This window comes from Anomaloglossus baeobatrachus, chromosome 5, assembly GCF_048569485.1.
Source record: "Anomaloglossus baeobatrachus isolate aAnoBae1 chromosome 5, aAnoBae1.hap1, whole genome shotgun sequence".
Taxonomy (NCBI): Eukaryota; Metazoa; Chordata; class Amphibia; order Anura; family Aromobatidae; genus Anomaloglossus; species Anomaloglossus baeobatrachus.
In genome coordinates this window covers 117,291,147-117,303,895 of record NC_134357.1, presented here as the reverse complement: position 1 = coordinate 117,303,895, position 12,749 = coordinate 117,291,147, and the positions used below count along the sequence as shown (strand labels likewise).

Here is a 12,749-nt window from a genome sequence, read left to right as displayed (position 1 = left end):
TGAACAGGCTACTGAGTACTCGCTTTTTTCCCTGCAGCATTTAAGCATTACATAGGCAATTTAAATAATTTTGTTCTCTGTATAATGCACAAATGTGCAAAATCCTTTGGAGCTGAAGATGCTGTTTGCAGCAGTTTGATTGTCTGGCTGATAGAGGGGGTTTGTTCTGGAAACACCGGATACTGTCACTACATGTCCTAAAGTAGCTTAGGAATAGCGGGCAATCCCCCCCCCCCCCCCGCAAGAATCTGTATTAAGCATCCATATACATTAACTGAATGTACAGGTTGCAGGTTTGCCCTATTTTTATTAATTTTATTTTTCTGCGCCTATTTTGTGTTTGCACCAACTTCATCTTTGAAGTCTATTTTTTGCGTTCGCCTATTTTGTTCTCTCCTCCTGTTCGCCATTGTGGACAGGATTTAGATAGGTGTCGATTCACATTGAATTGATGATGCCCTACAACTTTGTAATTCACTTTTTTTCTCTATCTCGTTCCGTTTTCGAGATAAAAATGCTAACTCCATTGTTTTCCACCAGGTGGCGCAATAGGTGGTTTCATTGCGTAGTGCATGGCTACTTTACTATACCTAGACACCTCTTCTATGCCTATAGCTGCCTCCGTTCTCAAGTTAATGGCGGTGGACAGGATATGGGTGGACACACTGTATAGATTGAACAGTGTGTGTATATGTCTGTGTATGTTCATGTACGTATATGAGTGTATATATAGTGTGTTTATGTACAGTATGTAAACACTTTGCAAAATTCATGAACCACATGTCTGCATCCTTAGTTATTCGATTCAGCGTCTCTAGTGCCTACACCATATTTAAGAAAGCTCCTTTTTCTGATGTCTGTGCATAGATGCCATAGAGTGCTTTCACACTGCGTTCCTCTCTCCGTTCAGTGGTCCCGTTAGGCCTTCCGTTCGATTTCCCTTCAAAACAGGATTTGGACGTATGCGCTGATGGGGCCACTGACTATAATAGTGCAGGCAGTTACCATTTGCTTGGTCGTGCACCATTTTCGGAAGTATACGCTTACTAGAGGCTGCGTCTGGGTGTCCACCTCCAGTAAGCATTTACATCTAAAAATGGTGCACGACCGAGCACACGGTGATTCCGTCTCCACCATTATAGCCAGTGGCCCCGTCGGCACATACGTCCAAGTCCCATTTTGCGGGGTGTTTGGACGGATGCTCCAATGGAACCACTGACCGGGAAGAGTACTGCAGTGTGAAGGCGCTCTCAGAGAATAGAAGGATGTATGGATACCGGTACCTTGTGCTAGATGTGTTTTCAGAGCAAAGGGAAACCATGCACTAACAGAAGACAAGAAGCATAAGTGATTCTCAAATTTTATTTTTCTTGTGCAGGTAAAAAAACTGTTTTGTAAAGTAATGCTGAAAGAATCCTGTTACTACCGTAAATTAACGGACACATGTACGGATGACGGAAGCCACGAGGAGCTGGAGTCCAACCAGGAAGATATTCTAGGTACTTATAGTGCCCTACAGTGCACAGATCTGCTGTATTTTTTTGTCTTGTTTTCATGGGGTTTTTTTTTCTTTCTTAATACATGTTTCAAGCTCTGTCTAATATTGCATGACTTCTTGTCTAGGAAATCGATTGCTTTTGCCATCAAAAATTGCAAGATCCGGAGTGCCGACTGTAGAAGAGAAAAGTGGCCTTATTGTCTATAACGGTGCAATGGTTGATATTGGAAGTCTTCTACAGAAATTAGAAAAGAGCGAAAAGGCCCGAGCCGAGCTAGAACAGAGGCTACAGACCATTCAGTCTAAAACAGGTACTAGAGGATGGTAACATGGGTAGATGGAAACTATGTATAAGAACCGTTCAATCTGGCCCCTAATTTAGGAATCGCATTGAATAATGAGAACTGTTGCTGGCCATACATTTGCAGACTCTGCCATTTATTGTAATCAGTTTTTGATTTTAAATCGGTTGACCTCCCTTCGAAAACATTTTTTCTTTTTCGCTCTATTGGGAGACCCAGACAATTGGGTGTATAGGCTATGCCTCCGGAGGCCGCACAAAGTACTACACTTAAAAGTGTTAGGCCCCTCCCCTTCTGCCTATACACCCCCCGTGCTCCCACGGGCTGCTCAGTTTTTTGCTTTGTGCGAAGGAGGTCAGACACGCACAGCACAGCTCCACAGATTGGTCAGCAGCAGCTGCTGACTATGTCGGATGGAAGAAAAGTGGGCCCATATAGGGCCCCCAGCATGCTCCCTTCTCACCCCACTCTTGTCGGCGGTGTTGTTAAGGTTGAGGTATCCATTGCGGGTACGGAGGCTGGAGCCCACATGCTGCTTTCCTTCCCCATCCCCCTCTGGGCTCTGGGTGAAGTGGGATCTTACCGGTCTCCGGGCACTGAGACCGTGCTCCATCCACAACTCCTGTGGAGCCTGATGGATAGGAGCCGAGTATCGTTCAGGGACATGGCCCTGCATCTTGGAGGTACTCTGTATCCCTGTGGGGACCGCGCACGGAATCACCTCAGCTTTGCTGGGTGTGCTAGTGCACCGGGGACCGCGGCGCTGACCGGGTCTATATGTGCCATTACACACTCAGCGTCGCTGAGTGTGTTTATATGTAAGGGCTACCGCACTAACCGCCGCTGCCATGGGACACTGCGGCGCGGCTGGGACTTGTAGTTCGCCGGGGACTTTCACGCCGGCCGCGCTTTTACGGCGGCCGCGTTTATTACTAGAGTCCCCGGCTTCCTTGCGGCCTAGTTTACTTTTCTCCCGCCCTCAGCCCTGACAGGCAGGGGGAAGGGCGGGACGCTGCACGGAGCGAGCAGCTCTGAGGGCTGGAGTATGATTTACATACTCCACCCCCCTCACTGTGCACGGTGTGAGCACCAGTTCGCGCTCTTTCTCGGCCACGCCCACAGCTCCCTCATCTCGTCAGGACGCCGCAGCCATTCCTGTCAGCTCCACCGACGCTGCAGAAGAGGGATAAGTCCTGGGAGACCCAGACACTGTCTCTGGTGGCCTCACAACCGCTTTAGGCGGCTGGTAAGCAGCACCTGTTGGTGCTAGCCCCATGGTGCTGTAGTGTATTGGTACATTATTTGTGTATCATATATACTTTACACTGTATGAGCACAGTGCATTCTGGCTATATACCCTTTTGTGTAACTCAAGGAAAACTATAGCATGGCGCCCACAAAAGGCAGGGGTGCCAAAACACAGGCTTATTATGCTGCCTGCGCCGCTTGTAAGACCCCACTACCGGCAGGTTCCACTGACCCTCATTGTGTGCAGTGTTCGACCCCTGTGCCACTTCTTCAGCCGGAGCCTATGCTAAGAGGGGCCCAGGGGGAGACACCTGTTGACACTGTCCAGGTGACGGGGACTGAGTTTGCTAAACTCTCTGAGACTATGGCTAAGATACTAGAAGCCTTGCAGTCCAGGCCGGTATCTCAGCAACGGGACCCTGTTGAATCGTTGTTCCCGGGCCCCCCTCAGTTGGACCAACAATGTCCTCCCGGGGTATCTCCTACATCCCAGTCTGAGGGTTCTGACTTAGACCCCAGCCCCAGATTGACTAAGCGGGCTCGCTTAGAATTTCTTCAGCGCTCTATTGGGAGACCCAGACGATTGGGGTATAGCTACTGCCCTCTGGAGGCCACACAAAGCACTACATTAAAAGTGCAAGGCCCCTCCCCCTCTGGCTATACCCCCCCGTGGTATCACGGGTTCTCCAGTTTTAGCTTTGTGTGCGAAGGAGGTCAGACATTCCATGCATAGCTCCACAGATTTTAGTCAGCAGTAGCTGCTGACTATTTCGGATGGAAGAAAAGAGGACACATATAGTGTTCCCAGCATGCTCCCTTCTCACCCCTGGATGGTGTTGTAAGGTTGAGGTACCTATTGCTGGTACAGGGCTGGAGCCTGACATGCTGTTTTCCTTCCACATCCCCTGGTAGGGCTCTGTGGAAGTGGGATCCTGCCGGCCTCTCAGCTCTGATGCCGGGCTCCATCCACAGACCCATTAGAACCTGATGGAGACGGAGCAGGAGTACGATCAGGGACAGGCCCTGCATCATACAGGTACTCTGTGTCCCCGGCAGGCACAGACACACTCCGGGCTGGCTGGGTGTTGTAGTGCGCCGGGGACCGCAACGTGGAGTTGGTGTCCCTACAGATTACTGGGGGATTGTTTGTGTTTGGGAACGCAGCGCCGACCCCCTCTGGACCGGGCGGCGCTGCTGTGACTTGTGGTGCGCCGGGGATCCGCCGTCCGCGCTTTTACGGCGGCGGCGGTTATAAATTTAGTCCCCGGCTTTTTGGGCCTAGGACGCCGGCAGCTCCGTTTCGTTCCCGCCCCCACCCTGTCATTCAGGGTAGGGGAGAGACGCTGTTCGTTAGCAGCGACGAGGGCTGGAGCCTGATTTACATGCTCCAGCCCTCTCACTTGGCACAGAGGGAAGCAGGCTTCCCGCTCTTGGCCAGGAACGCCCAGGGCCCGCCCCCCTTCCTCTCTAGAGACGCCGGCAGCCATTACATGCATGCCTGGCTGGAGGAAGGACGCAAGGCTCTGGGAGACCTGGACTAGGGGCTATCTGGCGACCACACACCCGCTTTTTAAGCGGGCGGTAAGCGATTTGTCTGTGCTGGTCCCTCTAGTGCCTCACTGTGTATCAGTGTACTGGGTACATATATATAGATATTGTATTTCTTGCACTGTGAGGTGCGCTTCTGGCTGCATATCCCAGATCGCTCTGTGGAAGCAGCAACATGTCATCCTCAAAACGCAAGGCGGCCAAGGCAAAAAGGGCTGTGTATACTGCGTGTGCTGCATGTGGGGCTAATCTACCAGTAGGCTCCGATGACCCCCATTGTGTGCAATGCTCCGACCCGGTGCTGCTTCGCCAGCCGGAGTCAGGAGAGGTAGTGACCCAGGCTGAGACGCTTGTAAGTTCTGCCCCGGTGACAGGGACGGACTTTGCAGTTTTTGCAGATAATATGTCTGTATCTATGGCAAAAATCCTTGAAACCTTGCAATCTATGCATGGGGCTCAGTCTCTGGGCACGGAGAGGCCTCTGTCCTCAGGTCCCCCTTACTTGGAATGTATCCAGCCCACAGGGGGGTCCCCGGCTTCACAGGCCGAGGATTATGACTCAGATGATGGCCCCAGCCACCCTAAGCGAGCTCGCTGGGAAAGACCCTCGACGTCTTCACACTGCTCAGGGTCTCAGCGCAATCAGTCTCCCTGTGATGTGTCGGATGAGAGTGATCAGGAATCCACTCCTGGAACCCCTCTCAACCTGGATACCCCGGATGGGGATGCCATGGTAAACGACCTTATCTCAGCCATCAATAGGCTGTTGGATATTTCTCCCCCAGCCCCTTCAGCAGAAGAGGCGGCTGCGGAGCAGGAAAAGTTTCGTTTCCTTTATCCCAAGCGTAAATTGAGTGCTTTGTTAGATCACTCTGACTTCAGAGAATCAATCCAGAAGCACGACGCTCACCCAGAAAGGCGTTTCTCTAAACGATCTAAAGATACGCGTTTCCCTTTCCCCCCTGAGGTGGTCAAGCGCTGGACACAGTGTCCAAAGGTAGACCCCCCGATTTCCAAACTTGCAGCTAGATCCATAGTTGCAGTGGAGGATGGCGCTTCACTTAAAGATGCCAATGACAGACAGATGGACCTTTGGTTAAAATCTGTCTATGAAGCTATCGGCGCGTCGTTTGCTCCGGCATTCGCAGCCGTATGGGCACTCCAGGCTATTTCAGCTGGCTTAGCAAAAGTGGATGCTATCATGCATCCAGCAGTGCCGCAAGTGGCGCACCTTACCACGCAGATGTCGGCGTTTGCGTCTTACGCTATCAATGCGGTCCTAGAATCTACCAGTCGCACCTCAATGGCGTCCGCCAATTCGGTAGTTTTGCGCAGAGCCTTGTGGTTAAAGGACTGGAAAGCAGATGCTGGTTCCAAAAAATGTTTAACCAGTTTGCCTTTGTCTAGAGATAGACTGTTTGGCGAGCCATTGGCTGACATCATTAAGCAGTCCAAGGGTAAAGACTCCTCTTTACCACAACCCAGAACATCCAAACCTCAGCAGAAAAAGTGGCAGCAGAGGTTTCAGTCCTTTCGAGGTTCGGGCAAGACACCGTTTACCTCGTCCAAAGGGACTCAGAGGACGCAAAGAAACTCAGATTCGTGGCGGACTCACACACGCCCCAAGAAAGCAAATGGAGGTACCGCTTCCAAAGCGGCTACCTCATGACTTCCAGCCCCCCCCCTCCGCATCGCCGGTCGGGGGCAGGCTCTCCCGCTTTTCCGGCATTTGGATGTCACAGGTCAAAGACCGGTGGGTGACGGACATTTTGTCTCGCGGGTACAGAATCGAGTTCAATTCTCGTCCTCCAGCTCGGTTCTACAGAACCTCCCCACGTCCAGACCGAGCAGATGCTCTGCTGCAGGCGGTGGGCTCCCTAAGAGCGGAAGGAGTGATTATCCCAGTCCCTCCTCAGGAACAAGGGCAAGGATTTTACTCCAATCTCTTTGTGGTTCCAAAAAAGGACGGCTCGTTCCGTCCTGTTCTGGACCTAAAACGGCTCAACAAACATGTGCACGCCAGGAGGTTCCGGATGGAAACCCTCCGCTCTGTCATTGCCTCAATGTCCAGAGGAGACTTCCTTGCCTCAATAGACATCAAAGATGCTTATCTCCACGTGCCAATTGCTACAGAACATCAACGTTTTCTACGTTTTGTGATAGGAGACGACCATTTTCAGTTCGTAGCTCTTCCATTTGGTCTGGCGACAGCCCCACGGGTCTTCACCAAGGTCATGGCGGCGGTGGTAGCAGTTTTGCACTCTCAGGGACACTCGGTGATCCCTTACCTAGACGACTTATTGGTCAAAGCTCCCTCTCAGGAGGCATGTCAGCACAGCCTGAATGCTACGCTGGAGACTCTACAGTCTTTCGGATGGATCATCAACTTTCCAAAGTCGATCCTATCACCGACTCAGTCACTAACGTATCTTGGCATGGAGTTTCATACTCTAGCAGCGATAGTGAAGCTTCCGCTGGACAAGCAGCGGTCACTACAGACAGGGGTGCAATCTCTTCTGCAGGGCCAGTTGCATCCCTTGCGGCGCCTCATGCATTTCCTAGGGAAGATGGTGGCAGCCATGGAAGCAGTTCCCTTTGCGCAGTTTCATCTGCGCCCACTTCAATGGGACATTCTCCGCCAATGGGACGGGAAGTCAACGTCCCTGGACAGGAAAGTCTCGCTTTCCCAGACGGCCAAAGACTCTCTACAATGGTGGCTCCTTCCCACCTCATTGTCTCAGGGAAGATCCTTCCTGCCCCCATCCTGGGCAGTAGTCACGACAGATGCGAGTCTGTCAGGGTGGGGAGCAGTATTTCTCCACCACAGGGCTCAGGGGACGTGGACTCCGCAGGAGTCCACCCTTCAGATCAATGTTCTGGAGATCAGAGCAGTGTATCTTGCTCTACTGGCCTTCCAACAGTGGCTGGAAGGAAAGCAGATCCGAATCCAATCGGACAACTCCACAGCGGTGGCATACATCAACCACCAAGGAGGGACGCGCAGTCGGCAAGCCTTCCAAGAAGTCCGGCGCATTCTAATGTGGGTGGAGGACAGAGCATCCACCATATCCGCGGTTCACATTCCAGGCGTAGAAAACTGGGAAGCAGACTTCCTCAGTCGCCAGGGCATGGACGCAGGGGAATGGTCCCTTCACCCGGACGTGTTTCAGGAAATCTGTCGCCGCTGGGGAGTGCCGGACGTCGATCTAATGGCGTCTCGGCACAACAACAAGGTCCCGGCATTCATGGCGAGGTCGCGCGATCAAAGAGCTCTGGCGGCAGACGCCTTGGTTCAAGATTGGTCGCAGTTTCAGCTCCCATACGTGTTTCCGCCTCTGGCGCTCTTGCCCAGAGTGCTACGCAAGATCAGATCCGAGTGCAGCCGCGTCATACTCGTCGCTCCAGACTGGCCGAGGAGGTCGTGGTATCCGGATCTGTGGCATCTCACGATCGGTCGACCGTGGTCACTGCCAGACCGACCAGACTTACTGTCCCAAGGGCCGTTTTTCCATCAGAATTCTGCGGCCCTGAACCTGACTGTGTGGCCATTGAGTCCTGGATCCTAGCATCTGCTGGATTATCTCAGGAAGTCGTTGCCACAATGAGACAAGCTAGAAAGTCGAATTCGGCTAAGATCTACCACAGAACGTGGAAGATTTTCTTGTCCTGGTGCTCTGCTCAGGGAGTGTCTCCCTGGCCATTTGCATTGCCCAAGTTTCTTTCCTTTCTGCAATCGGGGTTAGAAAAGGGTTTGTCGCTCAGCTCCCTTAAAGGGCAAGTTTCGGCACTATCCGTGTTTTTTCAGAAGCGTCTAGCACGTCTTCCTAAGGTGCGCACGTTCCTGCAGGGGGTCTGTCATATTGTGCCCCCGTACAAGCGACCGTTAGATCCATGGGATCTGAACAGGGTACTAGTTGCTCTCCAGAAGCCGCCCTTCGAGCCTCTGAAGGAAGTTTCCTTTTCGCGGCTGTCGCAGAAAGTGGCGTTTCTTGTTGCGATCACATCGCTTCGGCGAGTGTCTGAGCTGGCAGCTCTGTCATCTAAGGCTTCCTTCCTGGTGTTCCACCAGGACAAGGTTGTGCTGCGCCCCATTCCGGAGTTTCTTCCTAAGGTCGTATCCTCTTTTCATCTTAATCAGGATATTTCCTTGCCTTCTTTTTGCCCTCATCCGGTTCACCGGTATGAAAAGGCCTTACGTTTGCTAGATCTGGTGAGAGCACTCAGAATCTACATTTCCCGCACGGCGCCCATACGCCGTGCCGATGCACTTTTCGTCCTTGTCGCTGGTCCGCGCAAGGGGTTGCAGGCTTCTAAAGCCACCCTGGCTCGATGGATCAAAGAACCAATTCTAGAGGCCTACCGTTCTGCGGGGCTTCCGGTTCCTTCAGGGCTAAAAGCCCACTCCACCAGAGCCGTGGGTGCGTCCTGGGCATTACGCCACCAGGCTTCGGCTCAACAGGTGTGCCAGGCAGCTACCTGGTCCAGTCTGCACACTTTCACCAAGCATTATCAGGTGCATACCTATGCTTCGGCGGATGCCAGCTTAGGTAGAAGAGTCCTGCAGGCGGCAGTGACACCCCCGTAGGGGAGGGCTGTTTTGCAGCTCTAACATGAGGTATTTATTTACCCACCCAGGGACAGCTTTTGGACGTCCCAATCGTCTGGGTCTCCCAATAGAGCGCTGAAGAAGAAGGGAATTTTGTTACTTACCGTAAATTCCTTTTCTTCTAGCTCTTATTGGGAGACCCAGCACCCGCCCTGTTGTCCTTCGGGATGTTTTTTTGTTGTTTGCGGGTACACATGTTGTTCATGTTGAACGGTTTTTCAGTTCTCCGATGTTATTCGGAGTTAATTTGTTTAAACCAGTTATTGGCTTCCTCCTTCTTGCTTTGGCACTAAAACTGGAGAACCCGTGATACCACGGGGGGGTATAGCCAGAGGGGGAGGGGCCTTGCACTTTTAATGTAGTGCTTTGTGTGGCCTCCAGAGGGCAGTAGCTATACCCCAATCGTCTGGGTCTCCCAATAAGAGCTAGAAGAAAAGGAATTTACGGTAAGTAACAAAATTCCCTTCTTCCCTCGACATCATATTGTTTAGGGTCTCAGCGGGGGAAATCTTTGGTTGATGATGCGGAGACAGCTGATCAGGATTCTGATCCTGAGAGCGCTCTCAATCTTAATACTCCAGACGGGGACGCCATAGTAAACGATCTTATTGCGTCCATCCATCAGTTGCTGGATATTTCTCCCTCAGCCCCTGCGGCGGAGGAGTCGGCTTCTCAGCAGGAGAAATTTCGTTTCAGGTTTCCCAAGCGGACACAGAGTATGTTTCTAGACCACTCTGATTTCAGAGAGGCAATCCAGAATCACCATGCTTGTCCAGATAAGCGTTTTTCTAAGCGCCTTAAGGATACACGTTATCCTTTCCCCCCGGACGTGGTTAAAGGTTGGACTCAAGTCCCAAAGTGGATCCTCCAATCTCCAGACTGGCGGCTAGATCCATACTTGCAGTGGAAGATGGGGCCTCGCTCAAAGATGCCACTGACAGGCAGATGGAGCTCTGGTTGAAATCCATCTATGAAGCTATCGGAGCTTCTTTTGCCCCAGCATTCGCAGCCGTATGGGCGCTGCAAGCTATCTCAGCAGGTCAAGCGCAAATTGAAGCAGCCACTTGCACGGCCGCGCCACAAGTGGCATCCATTACCACCCAGACCTCGGCAATTGCGTCTTACGCTATTAATGCTGTCCTGGACTCTGTGAGCCGTACGGCGGTGGCGACCGCCAATTCGGTGGTACTCCGCAGGGCCTTGTGGCTACGGGAATGGAAGGCAGATTCTGCTTCCAAAAAGCGCTTAACCAGTTTGCCAATTGTTGGCGACAGGCTGTTTGGCGAGCGTCTGGATGAAATCATCAAACAATCCAAGGGAAAGGATACATCCTTACCCCAGCCCAAACAGAACATTCCCCAACAGAGGAGAGGGCAGGCGAGGTTTCGGTCCTTTCGGGGCGCGGGCAGGTCCCAATTCTCCTCGTCCAAAAGGTCTCAGAAAGAACAAAGGAACTCTGATGCATGGCGGTCTAAGTCACGTCCTAAAAAGAACATTGGAGGCACCGCTAACAAGGCGGCTTCCTCATGACTTTCGACCTCCTCTAGTAGCATCCTCGGTCGGTGGCAGGCTCTCCCGCTTTTGCGACGCCTGGCTGCCACAAATAAAAGACCGCTGGGTGAGAGACATTCTGTCTCACGGTTACAAGATAGAGTTCATCTCTCGTCCCCCGACTCGATTCTTCAGGTCTTCTCCGCCTCCCGAGAGAGCCGAGGCTCTTCTGCAGGCGCTGGGCACTCTGAAGGCAGAAGGAGTGGTGGTCCCTGTTCCTCTTCATCAACAGGGCCACGGTTTTTACTCCAACTTGTTTGTGGTCCCAAAGAAGGACGGGTCTTTCCGTCCTGTCCTAGACCTGAAACTTCTCAACAAACACGTAAAGACCAGACGGTTCCGGATGGAATCCCTTCGCTCCGTCGTCGCCTCAATGTCCCAAGGAGATTTCCTGCATCGATTGATATCAAAGATGCTTATCTCCACGTTCCGATTGCCCCAGAGCACCAGCGCTTCTTGCGCTTCGCCATAGGAAACGAACACCTGCAGTTCGTTGCACTGCCATTCGGCCTGGCAACAGCCCCACGGGTTTTCACCAAGGTTATGGCTACTGTAGTAGCGGTCCTCCATTCTCAGGGTCACTCGGTGATCCCGTACTTGGACGATCTGTTGATCAAGGCACCCTCTCAAGAGGCATGCCAACACAGCCTCGACGCTACCCTGGAGACTCTCCAGAGTTTCGGGTGGATCATCAATTTTCCAAAGTCAAATCTGACACCGGCCCAATCGCTCACATACCTTGGCATGGAGTTTCATACCCTCTCAGCGATAGTGAAGCTTCCGCTGATCAAGCAGCGGTCACTACAGACAGGGGTACAATCTCTCCTTCAAGGCCAGTCACACCCCTTGAGGCGCCTCATGCACTTCCTGGGGAAGATGGTGGCAGCAATGGAAGCAGTCCCTTTCGCGCAGTTTCACCTGCGTCCTCTTCAATGGGACATCCTACGCAAATGGGACAGGAAACCGACGTCCCTCGACAGGACCGTCTCCCTCTCTCAGGCGACCAAAGCTTCCCTTCGGTGGTGGCTTCTTCCCACTTCATTATCGAAGGGGAAATCCTTCCTACCCCCATCCTGGGAAGTAGTCACGACGGACGCAAGTCTGTCAGGGTGGGGAGCGGTTTTTCTCCACCACAGGACTCAGGGTACGTGGTCCCGGCAAGAGTCCTCGCTTCAGATCAATGTTCTGGAAATTCGGGCAGTGTATCTTGCCCTGAAAGCGTTCCAGCAGTGGCTGGAAGGCAAGCAGATTCGAATTCAGTCGGACAATTCCACAGCGGTGGCATACATCAACCACCAAGGCGGCACACGCAGTCGACAAGCCTTCCAGGAAGTCCGGCGGATTTTGATGTGGGTGGAAGCCACGGCCTCCACCATATCCGCAGTTCACATCCCAGGCGTGGAAAACTGGGAAGCAGATTATCTCAGTCGCCAGGGCATGGACGCAGGGGAATGGTCCCTTCACCCGGACGTGTTTCAGGAGATCTGTTGCCGCTGGGGGGTGCCGGACGTCGACCTCATGGCGTCCCGGCACAACAACAAGGTACCAACGTTCATGGCACGGTCTCAAGATCCCAGAGCTCTGGCGGCAGACGCCTTAGTTCAGGATTGGTCGCAGTTTCAGCTCCCTTATGTGTTTCCTCCGCTGGCACTGTTGCCCAGAGTGTTACGCAAGATCAGGGCCGACTGCCGCCGCGCCATCCTCGTCGCTCCAGACTGGCCGAGGAGGTCGTGGTACCCGGATCTGTGGCATCTCACGGTCGGCCAACCGTGGGCACTACCAGACCGACCAGACTTGCTGTCTCAAGGGCCGTTTTTCCATCTGAATTCTGCGGCCCTCAACCTGACTGTGTGGCCATTGAGTCCTGGATCCTAGCGTCTTCAGGGTTATCTCAAGAAGTCATTGCCACTATGAGACAGGCTAGGAAACCAACGTCCGCCAAGATCTACCACAGGACGTGGAAAATTTTCCTGTCGTGGTGCTCTGCTCAGGGTTT

General features: G+C 52.7%; 1 protein-coding gene across 2 annotated transcripts in view; it reads left to right on the top strand.

Annotated features, from left to right (window-relative positions):
• Window positions 1-12,749, top strand: part of CCAR1 (cell division cycle and apoptosis regulator 1) — a 189,314-nt gene that overhangs the window by 155,216 nt on the left and 21,349 nt on the right. For both annotated transcript variants that reach the window (XM_075348798.1, XM_075348797.1), the window contains exons 22-23: window positions 1,379-1,499; window positions 1,624-1,809. In XM_075348798.1, coding sequence (XP_075204913.1) covers window positions 1,379-1,499; window positions 1,624-1,809 — 307 coding nt within the window. The remainder of the gene's footprint in view (window positions 1-1,378; window positions 1,500-1,623; window positions 1,810-12,749) is intronic.